This window comes from Schistocerca serialis, chromosome 1, assembly GCF_023864345.2.
Source record: "Schistocerca serialis cubense isolate TAMUIC-IGC-003099 chromosome 1, iqSchSeri2.2, whole genome shotgun sequence".
Classification (NCBI taxonomy): Eukaryota; Metazoa; Arthropoda; class Insecta; order Orthoptera; family Acrididae; genus Schistocerca; species Schistocerca serialis.
In genome coordinates, this window is record NC_064638.1 from 662,226,632 (window position 1) to 662,243,886 (window position 17,255).

The 17,255-nt window shown below is 43.1% G+C and overlaps 1 protein-coding gene across 1 annotated transcript in view; it reads left to right on the top strand.

Moving 5' to 3' along the window:
• LOC126479789 (5'-3' exoribonuclease 2 homolog) overlaps positions 1-17,255 on the top strand; it is a 427,511-nt gene that overhangs the window by 14,019 nt on the left and 396,237 nt on the right. Inside the window, exon 4 of the mRNA XM_050103814.1 lies at positions 1,196-1,369. Within this exon, the coding sequence (XP_049959771.1) occupies positions 1,196-1,369 (174 nt within the window). The remainder of the gene's footprint in view (positions 1-1,195; positions 1,370-17,255) is intronic.

A 17,255-nucleotide genomic window follows, 5' to 3' on the forward strand; every position in this document is an offset into this window, starting at 1 on the left:
TGAGGCTCCATTTGTGACACATCTTCCCATCTGCCACGCACCCCTCGGAACAGATTGCATCACAACTTGGGTTGGGGAAGGGAATTAGGTAAGGACTAGGAATGGATAAGGAAGACAGGATGTTGTAGGTCACTCTTAGTCTGATCCGTCAGCTAAGGCCTTTCCGGCAGTAGGTCCTCTACCTTCGGCATTGCCCTTAGCTTCACACGAATACGCAAGCCTCTCCAACCGCACGGACAGTGCTTCGCCAATGTGGTGTCCCCCGGAGAGGAAGTAAATGCTTAATTTAACAAAGATTTCTTTCCTTTAAAGTCAATTTTTGAAGTTAGCAAATGGAAGAAGTGACGTGAGGTTAAATTTAGAGAATGTTATTGTCATATGTGCCATAATGATACATAGCAGTAGGTTCATATCTATTTAAGTATAAAAATTTGTTAAAGCATTATAATTTCTTATTTGTGTTGCTGTTATCTAACATAAGAATGCTATTTTCATGATTTGGCTAATTATAGTGGCATATTTTCTACTTTATCATTATTTTTATCTTTCCTACTACGCCATATGGCTTTCAAAAATTGATGCCCAGTGATTGTAAATGGACGCAGTTGTTAGTGACAAATTTGTCTGAAAACTGTAGTCATCATAGTAAATAAAAAATATGTAACATCATTGTTTTGAAAATAGTGGATACAAAGTAGGGAAAGATACAGTGGCCATAAGTTTAATGGTCTTGTGCTATATTTGCCAGTTGCCTTTTGGGATTGATGTATTGTTGGATTTCTCTCAACTGTTATCTTCTCAGAGTATTCATTCCTAACACTCATTTTATAGTCTCCTTCAGCACAGGGCTGAAAGGAAATGATCATAATGCCGTCAATCCCAAATCTTAAGATGGGAAGCAGAATTACTGAAACTGTAGTAAGAATAATGTTGAATATCTGCAAATTGAGAAAACAGTTTCCAAAACAAGAAAATTAGCTGTTGCAGTCCTGTGAGACAACTTGACAGCTAATCTGGATTTTTTTCCACTCATGCTATTCTGATAATATACTTTAATGTTTTGGAAGCATTGCAGTTGATATTCATGTTTTTATGCAAAGGTTTTTGTACTGCTGTTTTTCTAAGTCACAGGAATTTTATTGCTAACCTTGTAATCATCTGTTATTGAGTAGTTTCCATGCAATTTAAATTTCAGGCACCCCGGGCTAAAATGAATCAGCAACGGTCACGGCGTTTCAGAGCTTCTAAGGAAAGTGTTGAGAAAGTTCAAGAAATGGCTCGTATTCGATCAGAATTGGCAGCAAAGGGTTGTTTCCTGCCACCAGAGAAACCAAAGGAGAGCCACTTTGACAGCAACTGCATTACTCCTGTAAGTCACTTTGCAAATGTGTTTTTCATGTTGTAATGTATTTATTTGTAATGTTCAGGCTTATGCTTTTGGGAAAAAGGGTACATTATTGTTAATCTAAAGCTCAAGAATCTTTGCTTACTGTTAGGTTGATGCGAAGAGAATTCACAATTTAGATGAAAAATTAAACCATTCTCTTCCACAGTTGTGTGAGGAAAAGTATGATTTCTCCTGGCAGCAGAATAATGTCATATGAAATTGGATCACTAAGAGAAACACAGCAATTATTTTGTGCAACATTGTTGTGGCTGGAACATTTAGCTTTTATAGAAATGGTGTCATGCGACAATTGCCATGTGTAAAGGTGTCTGGACATTAGAACAGAAATGTGAACTACTGAATAAGCATGTTGCACTTGTTATTGTCACTTTTGAACAACAGAAAGATGTAGTTTATTTATTCTGAGTATAAGGGCAAATCCCAAGTGAGCTATCCCTGGATATGCCAGATATTTATAGAGAAGACTGTATCAACAGTAGCAACATCTCCGAGTGGTGCAAATTCTTTGAAGACGGCATTTGTCTGTGCCTTGCTGAAGAAGGAATGTTTGCCTTGCTGATTTGCTGTGTTGTGTGCAACTAGTAACAGCTCTAACGCTACTAAATGTCACTGTCATTGTGCAGTGCTTCAGAATAATGAATAAATGTTCAATAATGATTAAGTAAATTTAGGATGTTTTATTCCAGTCTATTCCAACTTCTTTAATCACTGCTAAAAGTCTAGATCAGGCCCAGTGGTGTATTTGTGTGTCTCGTGCAGCAGTGTTGCCAGTGCTTGCCATAAACTATAAAGGGAATGAAAAGAGGTGTGTCAGCTGCTAGTTCTACGCAGTCAGTGAGAGAGAAGCAGACAGACAATATAGTTCAAAGTAAAGGTTGAAGGAATAGTGTCACAGTCTCCAGTCAGCTTACTATAGGCTCTGAAATCAAAATGCATTTGAAAGAAACAGGCAAAGATTTGGAGAGTCAAAACTATTGATTTAAGTTAAGCAATACTAGTAGGTCTCAGACTAACCACACCTCATAACCTGTGAGCTATTTGGCAAAAAATCAAACATTTGTGACAGTCACAATTATAAATTTAATTGCTGCTCATTTCACTCGTGGAAATTTAGGCTCTTGTGTTATGTCCTAGCCTCACCACAACATTGTAACTCATGACACTAAAAAAAAAAAAAAAAACTGTCAAATATTTGTGACAGCAGTGAAGAAGATAATGGATTAAATTTCAACCTCTTGTTGTTTATGTGCAAATAATGTTTGGGTCAGGATGTAACCACAGGGCAGCGGAGGATGCTGCCATTCATAGGTCAGGAAAAGGTGCTACTTCCTCGCTGGGACATGGGTGGTGGTGGTGGTGGTGGTGGTGGTGGTGACGGTGACGACACATGTGATTGGATTTGGGCAGGCCATTAATGAAACATCCCTCATTACAAAAGCTCTTTATTCATTTTAGTGCGGGTAAGAGATTACAGCGTGCAGGGCGTTGTTGTCCCTTGATGAAATTGGTGATACCCTGGGTGCCAAGTGCTGTAGTCAGCAACTACCAGCTCACGAGCGAGTACAGCGTGTGCCAGGGGCGACAGGCAGTAGCGTCAGTGAAGCTGCCCCCAGAGCACAGCTCTTAGCAGCCTGACTCACTCATGGTCACCACGTATCACACCCGGATAAGTGGTGTTCAAATTGTAATATTCAGCCCAGACATAGTCGAAGGGTATGCCAGCACTGGGCTGTGATCAGCAACGATACAAGCCTTCAGAAATCTGCCTACAGTAACATAGTGACTAGGCCACTCCCAGCCCAGACTCAAATGTGCGTATTACTAGGGAACTGGCCACAAGCAGGTGGTAGTCACTCAGCAGGTGATTCAGCATCAAGTCACCTGCTTATGGTCTCCAGCTCAGGCAGTTGCCTGCTCCTACTGGAGACGAGGTCCTTGGTAGGTGACTGGATACCTTATATGCCACTGCAGTGGTCTCCACCTCGAACTCAGTACCTGATGGAGATGGCAGTGGTCAGTATCACATACACACCTTGATACGATCATGTACAGAGAACACTGACAAGCATTGGAAAATGTCTGAGAATGATGGTCTGATTTGAGGGGGGGGGGAGTGTTATTTATGAGAGTCTTCTCACCAGTATTCTCCAACAGTAGCATCCTCAGCCCCAAGGAGATAACATTGTAGCAGTTGGGTACCATCATTGTGTGGTGGTGACTTCATTCGTTCTGCTAGTCTTGTTTAGTCAGTTCCTGAAGGAGCTTAGCCAGATCAGTAGTACTGTCGAACTTCACCCATCAGAGGTGCTAGTTAGCTTTTTCCATTTTATCAGCTTCCTCAGTAAGCTTTCTTTGGTTCTGAATATATCAGCCTGTGAAACGGTGTCTGGGCTTCAGAGCTCTGCATTTATGTTACAATAACTTTTGCTTTCGGATAAATGTATTTATTCATAGTTTTATGAAATGTTTTATATGCTTACTGAGTATCCCATGTTATGTTTTGCTGTTTCTCATTTACTTGGGGTTGTCTTAACAGTTGGCTGTTTGATCTGTTCTAGAGTTTTTTTATGTTCTTTGTTCAGTGATGAAAACTCCTTTCCTAAGAACCCATCTTCGACCTCAGCATCATCTGTTTCAATGACATAATAATGTGGCGAACTGCTTTTTTCTTCACATCTATATCTGCATATGTTTATTATCCATATTGTGTCACTTTCTTAACACTGGAAGATCTCTCGGCTGATAACTTGTTTCATAATAATATTTTTTCCTTAATCTATTTTTTCTCATGTATAAGAAGTTTTTTGTGTCTGGCACTGTTGGTTCCAGCTGATTCCTGTACCAGTTTTACCATTGAAAGTACCTGTGGGAGGCAAAGTTGCTTTGTAAAATTTTGTAGTTATCAATATTTTTGAGACTCAATTACTTTTATCTCAGCTTTGATAAAAGCATTGCTTTTCAAAAATTTTGGTCAAGTTGTTGTTGTTAAGATTGAATGAGCATTCTTTCAAAAGCTGTGTAAGTAATGGTCTAAAATGAGTCGTATTGTAACTCACCACTTCGGCTGGTGGTTTATGACAATGTGGAAATGTAAACTTAAAATATTTGACAATGTTGGACATGTGTTAAATTACAGCAGCCCAAATTCTAGATGAGAACAGGAATCAGTTGTTAATGAATTCCATTTGTTGGTTTACTTGAGTAAATCAGCTCTAACTTATGACCATGATCATTTTGAAAATTCTGATGAGATGAAAGTCTCATGGAAATCCCTTGCCTCCATGATACACTGAGGGCATTGCCATCAGTTCTTCTGTAGGAGTTAAAATACTTGGCCATTATATTGACTGCTGTTTTAGTGTTCTGCATTTTGCAATTTCTGGAGGCAATGATGGATTCCTGTTTCCTCTCCATTTCTAATGGTCAAACGATTATAAATCCACACGGCTTTCGTAAGTAAATTGAGCTCTATTGAAATTTCAACTTTGTATTGCCAGTACAGTAGATCATCAGTTAATGCGCAACAGGATTTTGATAACTGATTTTGCCAATAATTAGTCTTTTATGAAATTGTGTTGTACCAGTGTTCATAGGAATACGAAACAGACCCGCACTGAGTTACACACACAACTGTACATATATATTTTGTGTCGCACATCTTGCACATTACAAAAGAACTGACTACATAGCTAAGTTTGAAAAGTTGTAAATGGCCAGTAAAGTTGGTCTACAGTCTATTTTCATAATTTTTTTTTCTTTCTAAATCTTGTAGACGTTTTAAACACATCAGCACAGCATCACATAGCTGTATTTTCAATATGGTCGTTTTTCAGCACATTTATTGTTTTTATGCTCCTCATCATCATTTCTAGGATTTTGACAGTTGATTACACTAGCAGTTATTTCATCATGTGACAATACTTAATCGCCAGGGTCACCATCATGATCATCACCACATTTGAGCCACTTGTGAATATTTTCTTGATCACATTCTGCTGAAGATTCTTTAATGAATTTAGTCAGCTCAGATACAGATTGGCTGTTTCATAATCATCACCACATTTGAGCCACTCGTTAATATTTTCTTGATCACATTCTGCTGAAGATTCTTTAATGAATTTAGTCAGCTCAGATACAGATTGGCTGTTTCGTAGCTCTTCTACATCTACATTTATACTCCGCAAGCCACCCAACGGTGTGTGGCGGAGGGCACTTTATGTGCCACTGTCATTACCTCCCTTTTCTGTTCCAGTCGCATATGGTTTGCACCCTCTCGAAACCTGGACAGCAAGCTACACCGCGATGCAGAGCGCCTCTCTTGCAGAGTCTGCCACTTGAGTTTGCTAAACATCTCTGTAACGCTATCACACTTACCAAATAACCCTGTGACAAAACGCACCGCTCTTCTTTGGATCTTCTCTATCTCCTCCGTCAACCCGACCTGGTACGGATCCCACACTGATGAGCAGTACTCAACAATTAATATTATATGATCATTCCACTTCAAATCGTTCCGTACTCATACTCCCAGATATTTTACAGAAGTAACTGCTACCAGTGTTCGTTCCGCTATCATATAATCATACAATACATCCTTCTTTCTATGTATTTGCAATACATTACATTTGTCTATGTTAAGGGTCAGTTGCCACTCCCTGCACCAAGTGCCTATCCGCTGCAGATCTTCCTGCATTTCGCTTCAATTTTCTAATGCTGCAACTTCTCTGTATACTACAGCATCATCCACGAAAAGCCGCATGGAACTTCTGACACTATCTACTTGGTCATTTATATATATTGTGAAAAGCAATGGTCCCATAACACTTCCCTGTGGCATGTCAGAAGTTACTTTTACGTCTGTAAACGTCTCTCCATTGTGAACAACATGCTAGTGTTCTGTTTGCTAAAAACTCTTCAATCCAGCCACATAGCTGGTCTGATATTCCATAGGCTCTTACTTTGTTTATCAGGCAACAGTGCGGAACTGTATTGAACGCCTTCCAGAAGTCAAGGAAAATAGCATGTACCTAGGAGCCTGTATCTAATATTTTCTTGGTCTCGTGAACAAATAAAGCGAGTTGGGTCTCTCACGATTGCTGTTGCCGGAATCCATGTTGATTCCTACAGAGTAGATTCTGGGTTTCCAGAAATGATACGATACGCGAGCAAAAACATGTTCTAAAATTCTACAACAGATCGATGTCAAAGATAGAGGCCTATAGTTTTGCGCATCTGTTCGACGACCCTTCTTGAAAACTGGGACTACCAGTGCTCATTTCCAATCATTTGGAACCTTCCGTTCTTCTAGAGACTTGCGGTACACAGCTGTTAGAAGGGGGGCAAGTTCTTTCGCATACTCTGTGTAGAATCGAATTGGTATCCCGTCAGGTCCAGTGGACTTTCCTCTGTTGAATGATTGCAGTTGCTTTTCTATTCCCTGGACACTTATTTTGATGTCAGCCATTTTTTCGTTTGTGCGAGGATTTAGAGAAGGAACTGCAGTGCGGTCTTCCTCTGTGAAACAGCTTTGGAAAAAGGTGTTTAGTATTTCAGCTTTACGCGTGTCATCCTCTGTTTCAATGCCATCGTCATCCCAGAGTGTCTGATATGCTGTTTGGATCCACTTACTGATTTAACGTAAGACCAGAACTTCCTAGGATTTTCTGTCAAGTTGGTACATAGAATTTTACTTTCGAATTCACTGAACGCTTCACACATAGCCCTCCTTACACTAACTTTGACATTGTTTAGCTTCTGTTTGTCTGAGAGGTTTTGGCTGCGTTTAAACTTGCAGTGAAGCTCTCTTAGCTTTCACAATAGTTTCCTAACTTTGTTGTTGTACCACGGTGGGTTTTTCCTGTCCCTCACAGGTTTACTCGGCACGTACCTGTCTAAAACGTATTTTACAATTGCCTTGAACTTTTTCCATAAACACTCAACATTGTCAGTGTCGGGACAGAAATTTTTGTTTTGATCTGTTAGGTAGTCTGAAATCTGCCTCCTATTACTCTTGCTAAACAGATAAACCTTCCTCCCTTTTTTTATATTCCAATTTCCTTCCATATTCAGGGATGCTGCAATGGCCTTATGATCACTGATTCCCTGTTCTGCGTTTACAGAGATGAAAAGTTTGGGTCTGTTTGTTATTAGTAGGTCCAAGATGTTATCTCCGCGAGTCGGTTCTCTGTTTAATTTCTCGAGGTAATTTTCGGATAGTGCACTCAGTATAATGTCACTCGATGCTCTGTCCCTACCACCTATCCTAAACATCTGAGTGTACCAGTCTATATCTGGTAAATTGAAATCTCCACCTAAGACTATAACATGCTGACGAAATTTATGTGAAATGTATTCCAGTTTTTCTGTCAGTTGTTCTGCCACTAATGCTGCTGAGTCGAGAGGTCGGTAAAAGGAGCCAATTATTAACCTAGCTCGGTTGTTGAGTATAACCTCCACCCATAATAATTCACAGGAACTATCCACTTCTATTTCACTACAGGATAAACTACTACTAACAGTGACAAACACGCCACCACCGGTTGAATCAGCGTTGAAGTTCCGGTACTTTACCAACGCAGCTTCGACAGTTTACAATTACAATACCGATTGCTGCTTGGTCGACGCATGTCCTGACTTTGCCCCACGCCCTTTGAGGCTGTTGCCCTTTCTGTACTTGCCTGAGGCCATCTAACCTAAAAAATCGCACAGTCCACGCCACACAACCACTGCTACCCTTGTGGCCGCCTGCTGGCTGTAGTGGACTCCTGACATATCCAGTGGAACCCAAAACCCACCACCCTATGGCGCAAGTCGAGGAATCCGCAGCCCACACCGTCGCACAACTGTCTCAGCCTCTGATTCAGATCCTCCACTCGGCTCTGTACCAAAGGTCCACTGTCACTCCTGTCGATGATGCTGCAGATGGTGAGCTGTGCTTTCGTCCCGCTAGCGAGACTGGCAGTCTTCACCAAATCTGATAGCCACCGGAAGCCAGAGAGGATTTCCTCTGATCCATAGCGACACACATCATTGGTGCCGACATGAGCGACCACCTGCAGATGGGTGCACCCTGTACCCTTGATGGCATCTGGAAGGACCCTTTCCACATCTGGAATGACTCCCCGTGGTATGCACGTGGAGTGCACGTTGGTTTTCTTCCCCTCCCTTGCAGCCATATCCCTAAGGGGCTCCATTACATGCCTGACGTTGGAGCTCCCAACTACCAGTAAGCCCACCCACTGCGACCGCCCGGATCTTGCAGACTGAGGGGCAACCTCTGGAACAGGACAAGCAGCCAAGTCTGGCCGAAGATCAGTATCATCCGGAGACAGAGCCTGAAACCGGTTTGACAGACAAACTGGAGAGGCCTTCTGTTCAGCCCTCCGGAAGACGACCTCCGCTCTACCACGAGTGAGGGGTCAGCCTCAATGTGGGCAGTATCCCAGGCAGCCACAACCGTAGTCTGATCGGGGGATGCGTGAGACAAGCTGTCCGGCCACGACAAACCCCTGTCCGGACCCCCACAGTGATGCCCATTGGCAACAGCCTCAAGCTGTGTGACCGAAGCCAACACTGCCTGAAGCTGGGAGCGAAGGAATGCCAACTCAGCCCGCATCCGAACACAGCAGTCGCAGTCCCTATCCATGCTAAATACTGTTGTGCAAAGAATGTCTGAATTAATCTACAGAGAGTACAAACAATTCGACACAAAATTTAAACGGTTATTAAAATACAAGATTGCCTTGTAAATGCAGTAATGCTACTACTTGCCCACTGCTGACACACTGCTCGGCGGCAGAAGGCTAACTGTACTGTCAGTAACATAAAAAGACTATTTGATAGAAATAAACAAATGACAGATGACTATGCAACTTTACACATCACAGATACTAAAATGCAAATCTGCCCCTGCTAATTATGAAACTACACAATGATTTGACGGATTTAACTAAACAAGTGTACTAAGAACACTCAAAAAAATTCTCAATTTGACTACTACATTTATATGAACGCTAAATAAGCCACGTGCTGCTATTGAGCACTGCTGACACACTGCTCGACAGCAGAGGGAGACTGCGCGATTTTACACTATTCAGGTACTAAAACGTGATTCTACAACTCTCAAATACTATAATATGTCTGAAATTTGTGAATTAAACAGTGCAAGTACCCAAAAACACACAGAGAAATTAAGAATTAAACTATGTAACAAATAAGTGAGCTAAGAGCATATGACTTGCTGCTGGCAGCTGCTTATCCAACGGTGGCAGGGAGCACACTCATGCTCTTCATGTGCAGTGATACATCCCTCAGGAGGAAGGAGCTTATTCCAAGCTATTGTTCATGTAGTGTACTTGATAGTATCCCATGCTTCTGCAGCCATATATACAGCAATCTGTAGACTATTTCTTCGGACAGTTGCTGAACTATTTTCATATTTGCCCCTGATTAATACCGTACTAAGCAATGCTTTTCTAGTTGGAGGAATGAAGTAATGTTAGAAAAAAGAAAAAAAAAAGCTTTCCATTTTCTCTTTTAAGTATATAGTTCTGAAGGATGACTTGAGTATTATCAGTCAACAGCAAAACATTTATATAATTTCAACTTGCGAGTTATCACACCATTCTATAAAAGTTCCAGTGGGCATCCAGGAATTCTTCTGGTTCTTCTAGGTGACTGGCAGCTTTTTATTCCATTAAAGCACCACAGATTAGTGAGCTTCTTCTGATCAATAAAGATTTGCCTGAACATCATGTGCAAGTACCATAGCAATATTGCACGATTTATTTACCTTAAAACCAGGTACTGACGTTCTTCAAAACTAGGAATGTTGTTGATGTTTTGTTCCAGTATAAATCAATGTCCTTCAATTATGTGAACAAATTTCTTTCTAAAGCCTGGTAGGGTGAAAAAAAGTAATTGCATGATAAAAAAAGTGTTCAATTATGTTAACACTAAATATGTGTACATATCCTGTAAACTTGACGTATACCATATTTCAATAATAGAATTGTTCAAATGCTCTATGGAATGTGTAACTAATCAACTAACACATTTACTTGTAGCTGTCATTGTGAATGGTACAACAGCACAATATGTCACAAGGGAAGTTTCAGATATCAACACAGAACAAAAACAATGATGTGTGCTGGGAGGTTTTCCTGGCATATGTGTTGTTTCCAGGTCTATCGGGTGTCCAGCCAGATGGGATCGTTGAAGTCCCACGATATTTCGGCGAATAACCTTTACGCCACCATCAGGTGGTTCTGATGGAATTCCATAAGAACCACCTGATGGTGGCGGAAAGGTTATTCGCTGAAATATCGTGGGACTTCAACGATCGCATCTGGCTGGACACCCGAGAGCCTTGGAAACAAAAACAATGATTCCAGTATGAGATTTTCACTTGCAGCGGAGTGTGCGCTGATATGAAACTTCCTGGCAGATTAAAACTGTGTGCCGAACCGAGACTCGAACTTGAGACCTTTGCCTTTTGTGGGCAAGTGCTCTACGATCTGAGCTACCCAAGCACGACTCACGCCCCGTCCTCACAGCTTTACTTCTGCCAGTACCTCGTCTCCTACCTTCTGAACTTTACAGAAGCTCTCCTGCGAACCTGTCTTGGGTAGCTCAGATGGTAGGGCACTTGCCCGCGAAAGGCAAAGGTCCCGAGTTGGAGTCTCGGTCTGGCACACAGTTTTAATCTGCCAGGAAGTTTTAAAAAACAATGATGTTTGGCTTTGAGGGGGAAACTGTTGAAGTGAAGTGGCGAGTGAATTTGCTGACTACAACTCTTTTAGTTACAGTTGATTGTTATTTGGGTAGTAACACTTACCGTATTTGTTCAAACTACTCTGAGACTTCCTCTTTTCCAGAAAACTTTTATTGCTAAAGTATTGTAAATGCTTGTTGGTTGGGTCTCTTAAAGTCTCCTATCCACTGCAGGAATGTTACTGATTATAAAGTCCTCATAAGCCATGATTATTTCCAAATCATCACTGTCTTCAGTGCTTTGTTATGGCCCAGCACGTCTGATGGGTGAAGTTGGGCAGCACTACAGTATATCAGTAATTCTGGGGGATATCGCCTATTCCAGTGTTGTGTTTCAACTTTGGTCTTTCAGTGCAGTGTGAAATTCATCTTGCGATATCACATCCTGCATCCCATCTTCATCCACTTCCTCTTCTCTACCTGTAATATCTGTTCTATATATTCCTTCCACCTTTTAGTTCAACTTAGTACTGAACAAGGTGGCGCAGTGGTTAGCACACTGGACTCTCATTTGGAAGGAAGACGGTTCAAACACAGGTCCGGCCATCCTGATTTAGGTTTCCCGTGTTTTTTCTAAATTGCTTCAGGCAAATGCTGGAATGGTTCCTTTGAAAGAGCACAGCCGACTTCCTTCCCCATCCTTCACTAATCCAAAGGGCAAGGCTAATTTCCTCTTCCATTCTTCCCCAAACTGATGGGACCGATGACCTCGGTGTTTGGTCTCTTTCCCTTAATCAACCAGTCAACCAGTCCTACTTAGTTTAAAAATTGGGTGTGCGGGTTCTGCTTGCTCTAAGTCAAAATCGCAAAAATCAGAGGGTTGCCATGTGTGCATAACTGCTTGCTCGTCACCAATTGGCTCATGAACGACACCGACCAGTCCTATCCTGTATCGTCACTAGTGGTGAGAAATGTGTCTATATGCTAACATGAGGGAAAAAAAGGAATGGATAAGCCCAAACAAAGCAGCAACTCTGTATAAAAATATCTGTGCGAATCCACAAAAGATAATGCTATGCATTTGGTGGAACAGTGGTGGTGCAGTGTTCTACAAATTGCTTCTCTGAGGGGATTTAAAAGTGATTTCAATGCTGTTTTCTCAACAAAGTGGCTATACAAAGTTCTCTTGCTTTCTCTGTGAATGGGACAGTAGAGACAGAAAGCAACACTACATGAAAAAAGCTTGGCCCTTGAGAAAAACCATACAAGTAGGGTTAAAAATGTTAAGAGAGAAAAGCCTTGTGGATCCCAAAAAGGTGTTACTTCCACCACTTCACATTAAGTTGGGGCTGATGAAACAGTTTGTTAAGGCATTACAAAAAGAAGGGGAGTGTTTCAGATATCTTTGTGGACAATTTCCTGGTTTATCCAAGGCAAAGCTAAAGGAAGGAATCTTTGTCGGACCAGATATTAGAAAACCAATAACAGGTCCCACCTTTGGGGACAAAATGGAAACAAAAAAAAGGCAGCCTGGACATCTTTTAAATTAGTTGTTACCAATTTCCTAGGAAACAAAAGAGATACAAACTACAAGACAATGGTCGCAGACATGCTCGACAACTTTAAGAAGATGGGCTGTAACATGAGCATTAAAGTTCATTTTCTCCACTAACATCTTGACTACTTCCTTGCAAACCTTAGTGATGTAAATGAAGGGCAGGGCAAAAGATTCCACTAAGACATCAAAGAAATGGAAAGAATGAAAAGATGATGTCAAGGAAGATGGAACATCAACGTGATAGCAGACCACTGCTGGATGATAAAAAGAGATGATCCTCAATGAGTCCACAGTCGGAAAAGCAATAAAAGATGCTTCGACAGAAAGCTAAAGCGTTATTATAAGAACTTATGAACTTAAAGAGAAATGGAAGTGTACTGGAAATGTAGTTTAGAACATGATTTATAAATAAGATAAAATTTTATGTTGTTGTTGTGGTCTTCAGTTCAGAGACTGGTTTGATGCAGCTCTCCATGCTACTCTATCCTTTGCAAGCTTCTTCATCTCTCAGTACCTACTGCAACCTTCCGAATCTGCTTAGTGTATTCATCTCTTGGTCTCCCTCTACGATTTGTACCCTCCACGCTGCCCTCCGTACTAAATTGGTGATGCCTCAGAACATGTCCTACCAACCGATCCCTTCTTCTAGTCAAGTTGTGCCACAAATTTCTCTTCTCCTCAGTTCTGTTCAATACCTCCTCATTAGTTATATTATGTACCCATTTAATCGTCAGCATTCTTCTGTAGCACCACATTTCGAAAGCGTCTATTATCTTCTTGCCTAAACTATTTATCATCCACGTTTCACTTCCATAAATGTCTGCACTCCATACAAATACTTTCAGAAACAACTTCCTGACACTTAAATCTATACTCGATGTTAACAAATTTCTCTTCTTCAGAAATGCTTTCCTTGCCATTGCCAGTCTACATTTTACATCCTTTCTACTTCGACCATCATCAGTTATTTTTCTCCCAAAATAGCAAAACTCATTTACTGCTTTAAGTGTCTCATTTCCTTATCCAATTCCCTCAGCATCACCTGACTTAATTTGACTACATTCCATTATCCTTGTTTTGCTTTTGTTGATGGTCATCTTATATCCTCCTTTCAAGACACTGTCCATTCCGTTCAACTGCTCTTCCAAGTCCTTTGCTGTCTCTGACAGAATTACAATGTCATCGGCGAAGCTCAAAGTTTTTATTTCTTCTCCATGGATTTTAATACCTACTCCGAACTTTTCTTTTGTTTCCTTTACTGCTTGCTCAATATAAAGATTGAATAACATCGGGCAGAGGCTACAAGTTTCACTCCCTTCCCAACCACTGCTTCCCTTTTGTGTCCCTCTGGTTTCTGTACAAATTGCAAATAGCCCTTCGCTCCCTGTATTTGACCCCTGCCACCTTCAAAATTTGAAAGAGATTATTCCAGTCAACATTGTCAAAAGCTTTCTCTAAGTCTACAAATGCTAGAAATGTAGGTTTGCTTTTCCTTAATCTATCTTATGAGATAAGTTGTAGGGTCAGTATTGCCTCATGTGTTCCAACATTTGTACGGAATCCAAACAGATCTTCCCCCCCCCCCCCCCCCCCCCCCACCAGGGGGTCCACAACTCTTTTGTGGATACGTGCGTAGCGATCACGGGACCCCGAGCTAATGTGGCCCTCCTTCCTTTCCGGGCTGCATACCCTCCCTTTCCGCATCCTTCCCCGTCCCCCATCTTTGCCCCCCCCCCCCCCCCACCTCTAGCTCTTTCCTTCCCTTTCTCCCCCTCTGGGAGTATGGTTTGTGCCTACGTCCGGAGACGGACGCTCGAAACTGTTACAATTTCCTTGCTTTCTATACTTGCCAGTCTTCGTCCTTCCTCTGTCCTTCCTCTGTCCTTCTCTTTTCCTTCCCTCTTCTCTTCGCCCTTTTCTCCGCTTCGGCGTTTGAGACCCCTCTTCTTTCCTTTCCCTTTCTCTTTTTTCCTCCCTGTGCGTGTCTGAAGGCCGACCCACGCACTTCCATGCGTAGCCGGTGACGGGGTAACGCGTAATTCCCCGCCCTGGGTAGACAGGTAGGACATGTACGTACCCCCTGGTAACGGCCAGGCTCAGGGAGGGGTGATTACCCGAGCTGATACCTTCCAAAAGTGCCGATTGGTCCCTCCGTCCGTTTGTCGGGAGGTGTGACCTGAGGTGTAAACAATCACCTAAGGCGGGAGTGCCCTCAGAGAGGGCCCCCACAAGGGAGGAGCGCGCCATCGGAGACGCCGTTAATCATGGGGGATTCTTCCGCAATGGTTTCCTCACCTTCCACTATGTCTGCTCACAAGCGTAAGTTCACTGAGTCTCAGCCACAGACAGTTCTTCCATCGTTGCCACAGTTCCTTGTTGTTTCTCGATCTGACGAAGGTCATGACTTCTCCATGGTCAACCCTTTCATTATTCAGAAAGGTGTCGACGCAATTGCAGGTCCTGTAAAGTCTTGTTCCAGATTACGGAATGGCACCCTGTTGTTAGAAACAGTCAGTGCCCTCCAGGCACAAAAATTGCTGCGTACCTCACTACTACACACCTTCCCTGTCCGGGTGGAACCGCACCATACATTAAATTCCTCGCGTGGAGTTGTTTATACACGCTCCCTCGATGGATTGTCTGATGAAGAAATTCAGCACTACCTGTCTGACCAGGGCGTAACGGCTGTTCATAGGGTTATGAAAAGGGTTGACACGAACATCATTTCAACCCGCACTGTCTTCTTGACCTTTGACAAAGTTCAACTCCCATTGAAAATCAAAGCAGGCTATGAGATAATTTCCGTTCGCCCTTATGTCCCAAACCCTACGCGTTGCTATCGGTGTCAGCGGTTCAGTCACACCAGCCAGTCCTGTTTCAATCCGGCCAAATGTGTTACGTGTGGCAAGGATGCCCATGAGGGTGCTTGTCCACCTCCATCCCCTCGCTGCATCAACTGTATGGGTGACCACGCTGCTTCCTCTCGAGATTGCCCCGTTTTTAAGGACGAAAAGCTCATCCAGGAAATTAGGGTGAAGGAAAAGGTGTCAACCTTTGCTGCTCGAAAATTATTCGCCAGTCGAAAGCCCACCGTGCCTCAGACAGGAAAATACAGCACTGTCCTTGCTTCTCCTCGGCCAACAAAGGAGGCGGCCACGCAGACTTGCAACCTCACGTTTAGTGCCACGGTCGTCAGATCGGCCAGCGCCAAGATCGCCCGTTCGACCCCACCACTTTCGCCTGCCCACTCTCTGGCTCACCCTTCGTCGGGTTCTGCTAAATCTCGAGCCCAAAAGTCAGACACCAAGACTTCGAAAAAAGAGCATACCCGTGAAGAGTTTTTACGTACCGCAACTTCCCAACCATCAGTTCCTCCTTCGTCTAAACATCATACTTCCAAGAAGGCTACAAAGAAACCCAGTTCATCTCCTTCTCCGCCAAGGCGTGTCCCATCTACAGCACCACCTGACGGAAATCGCCCTCGGCCGTCTTCTGTGTCGCCGAGGCGCACTGCTGGCGGCCAGTCAACTGGCCGATCGCTGGTGGCAGGAGCTGCTCCTGACCAACCTATGGATCAGGATCTTCTGCCTTCGGCTAAATGCCATTCCATGCTGTCGGTCGCAAGCTCTGAGCAGTCGTTGAGTTGACAGCGACCTTGGTCACATTCCTCCGTTTTCTGTTAATTTGTTCTCCCTCATTTTCAGTCCGTCCGATATGATCTCCCCTCTGTTGAAGGCACTCCAGCCCATGGTGGACTCGTGATTCTTCTCCATGAAACTCTCCATTATCACCCAATCCATTTAAACACTTCCTTCCAAGCTGTCGCCGTTCGTCTTTCCCTTTCCGGATACACGTTCTCTCTTTGTACTGTATACATTCCATCGTCCACACCAATGGCACGAGCTGATCTCCTTCATCTTCTTGGTCAGCTTCCACCCCCCTATTTGCTGGTTGGGGACTTCAATGCCCACCACCCGCTTTGGGGATCTCCACATCCTTGTCCACGTGGCTCACTATTTATAGACGTCTTCCACCAAGCGGATCTAGTTTGCCTCAACACTGGGGTCCCTACATTTTTGTCTGCCTCCACGACAAATTTATCTCATTTGGACCTTGCGGTCGGTACTGTTCCGCTAGCTCGGCGCTTCGAATGGTTCGCCCTTGATGATACACACTCGAGTGACCACTTTCCATGTGTCCTTAGACTGCAGCCTCAACTGCCATACATGCGCCCGCGACGCTGGAAGTTTGCCCAAGCTGATTGGACACTTTTTTCGTCTCTAGTGACATTCGATGACCGTCACTTTCCAAGCGTCGACAATGAGGTCACACATATTACCGACGTTATTCTTACAGCTGCGGAACATTCAATACCACGCACCTCCGAATTGCCCCGGCGCCCCCCAGTTCCTTGGTGGAATGAGGCATGCCATGATGCAATACATGAGCGGCGACGTGCTCTCCGCGTTTTCCAGCACCATCCTACTTTGGCCAACTGTCTCCGCTATAAGCAGTTCCGAGCGCGATGCCGTCGTGTCATCCGCGATAGCAAGAAGGCAAGCTGGAAATTCTTTATTA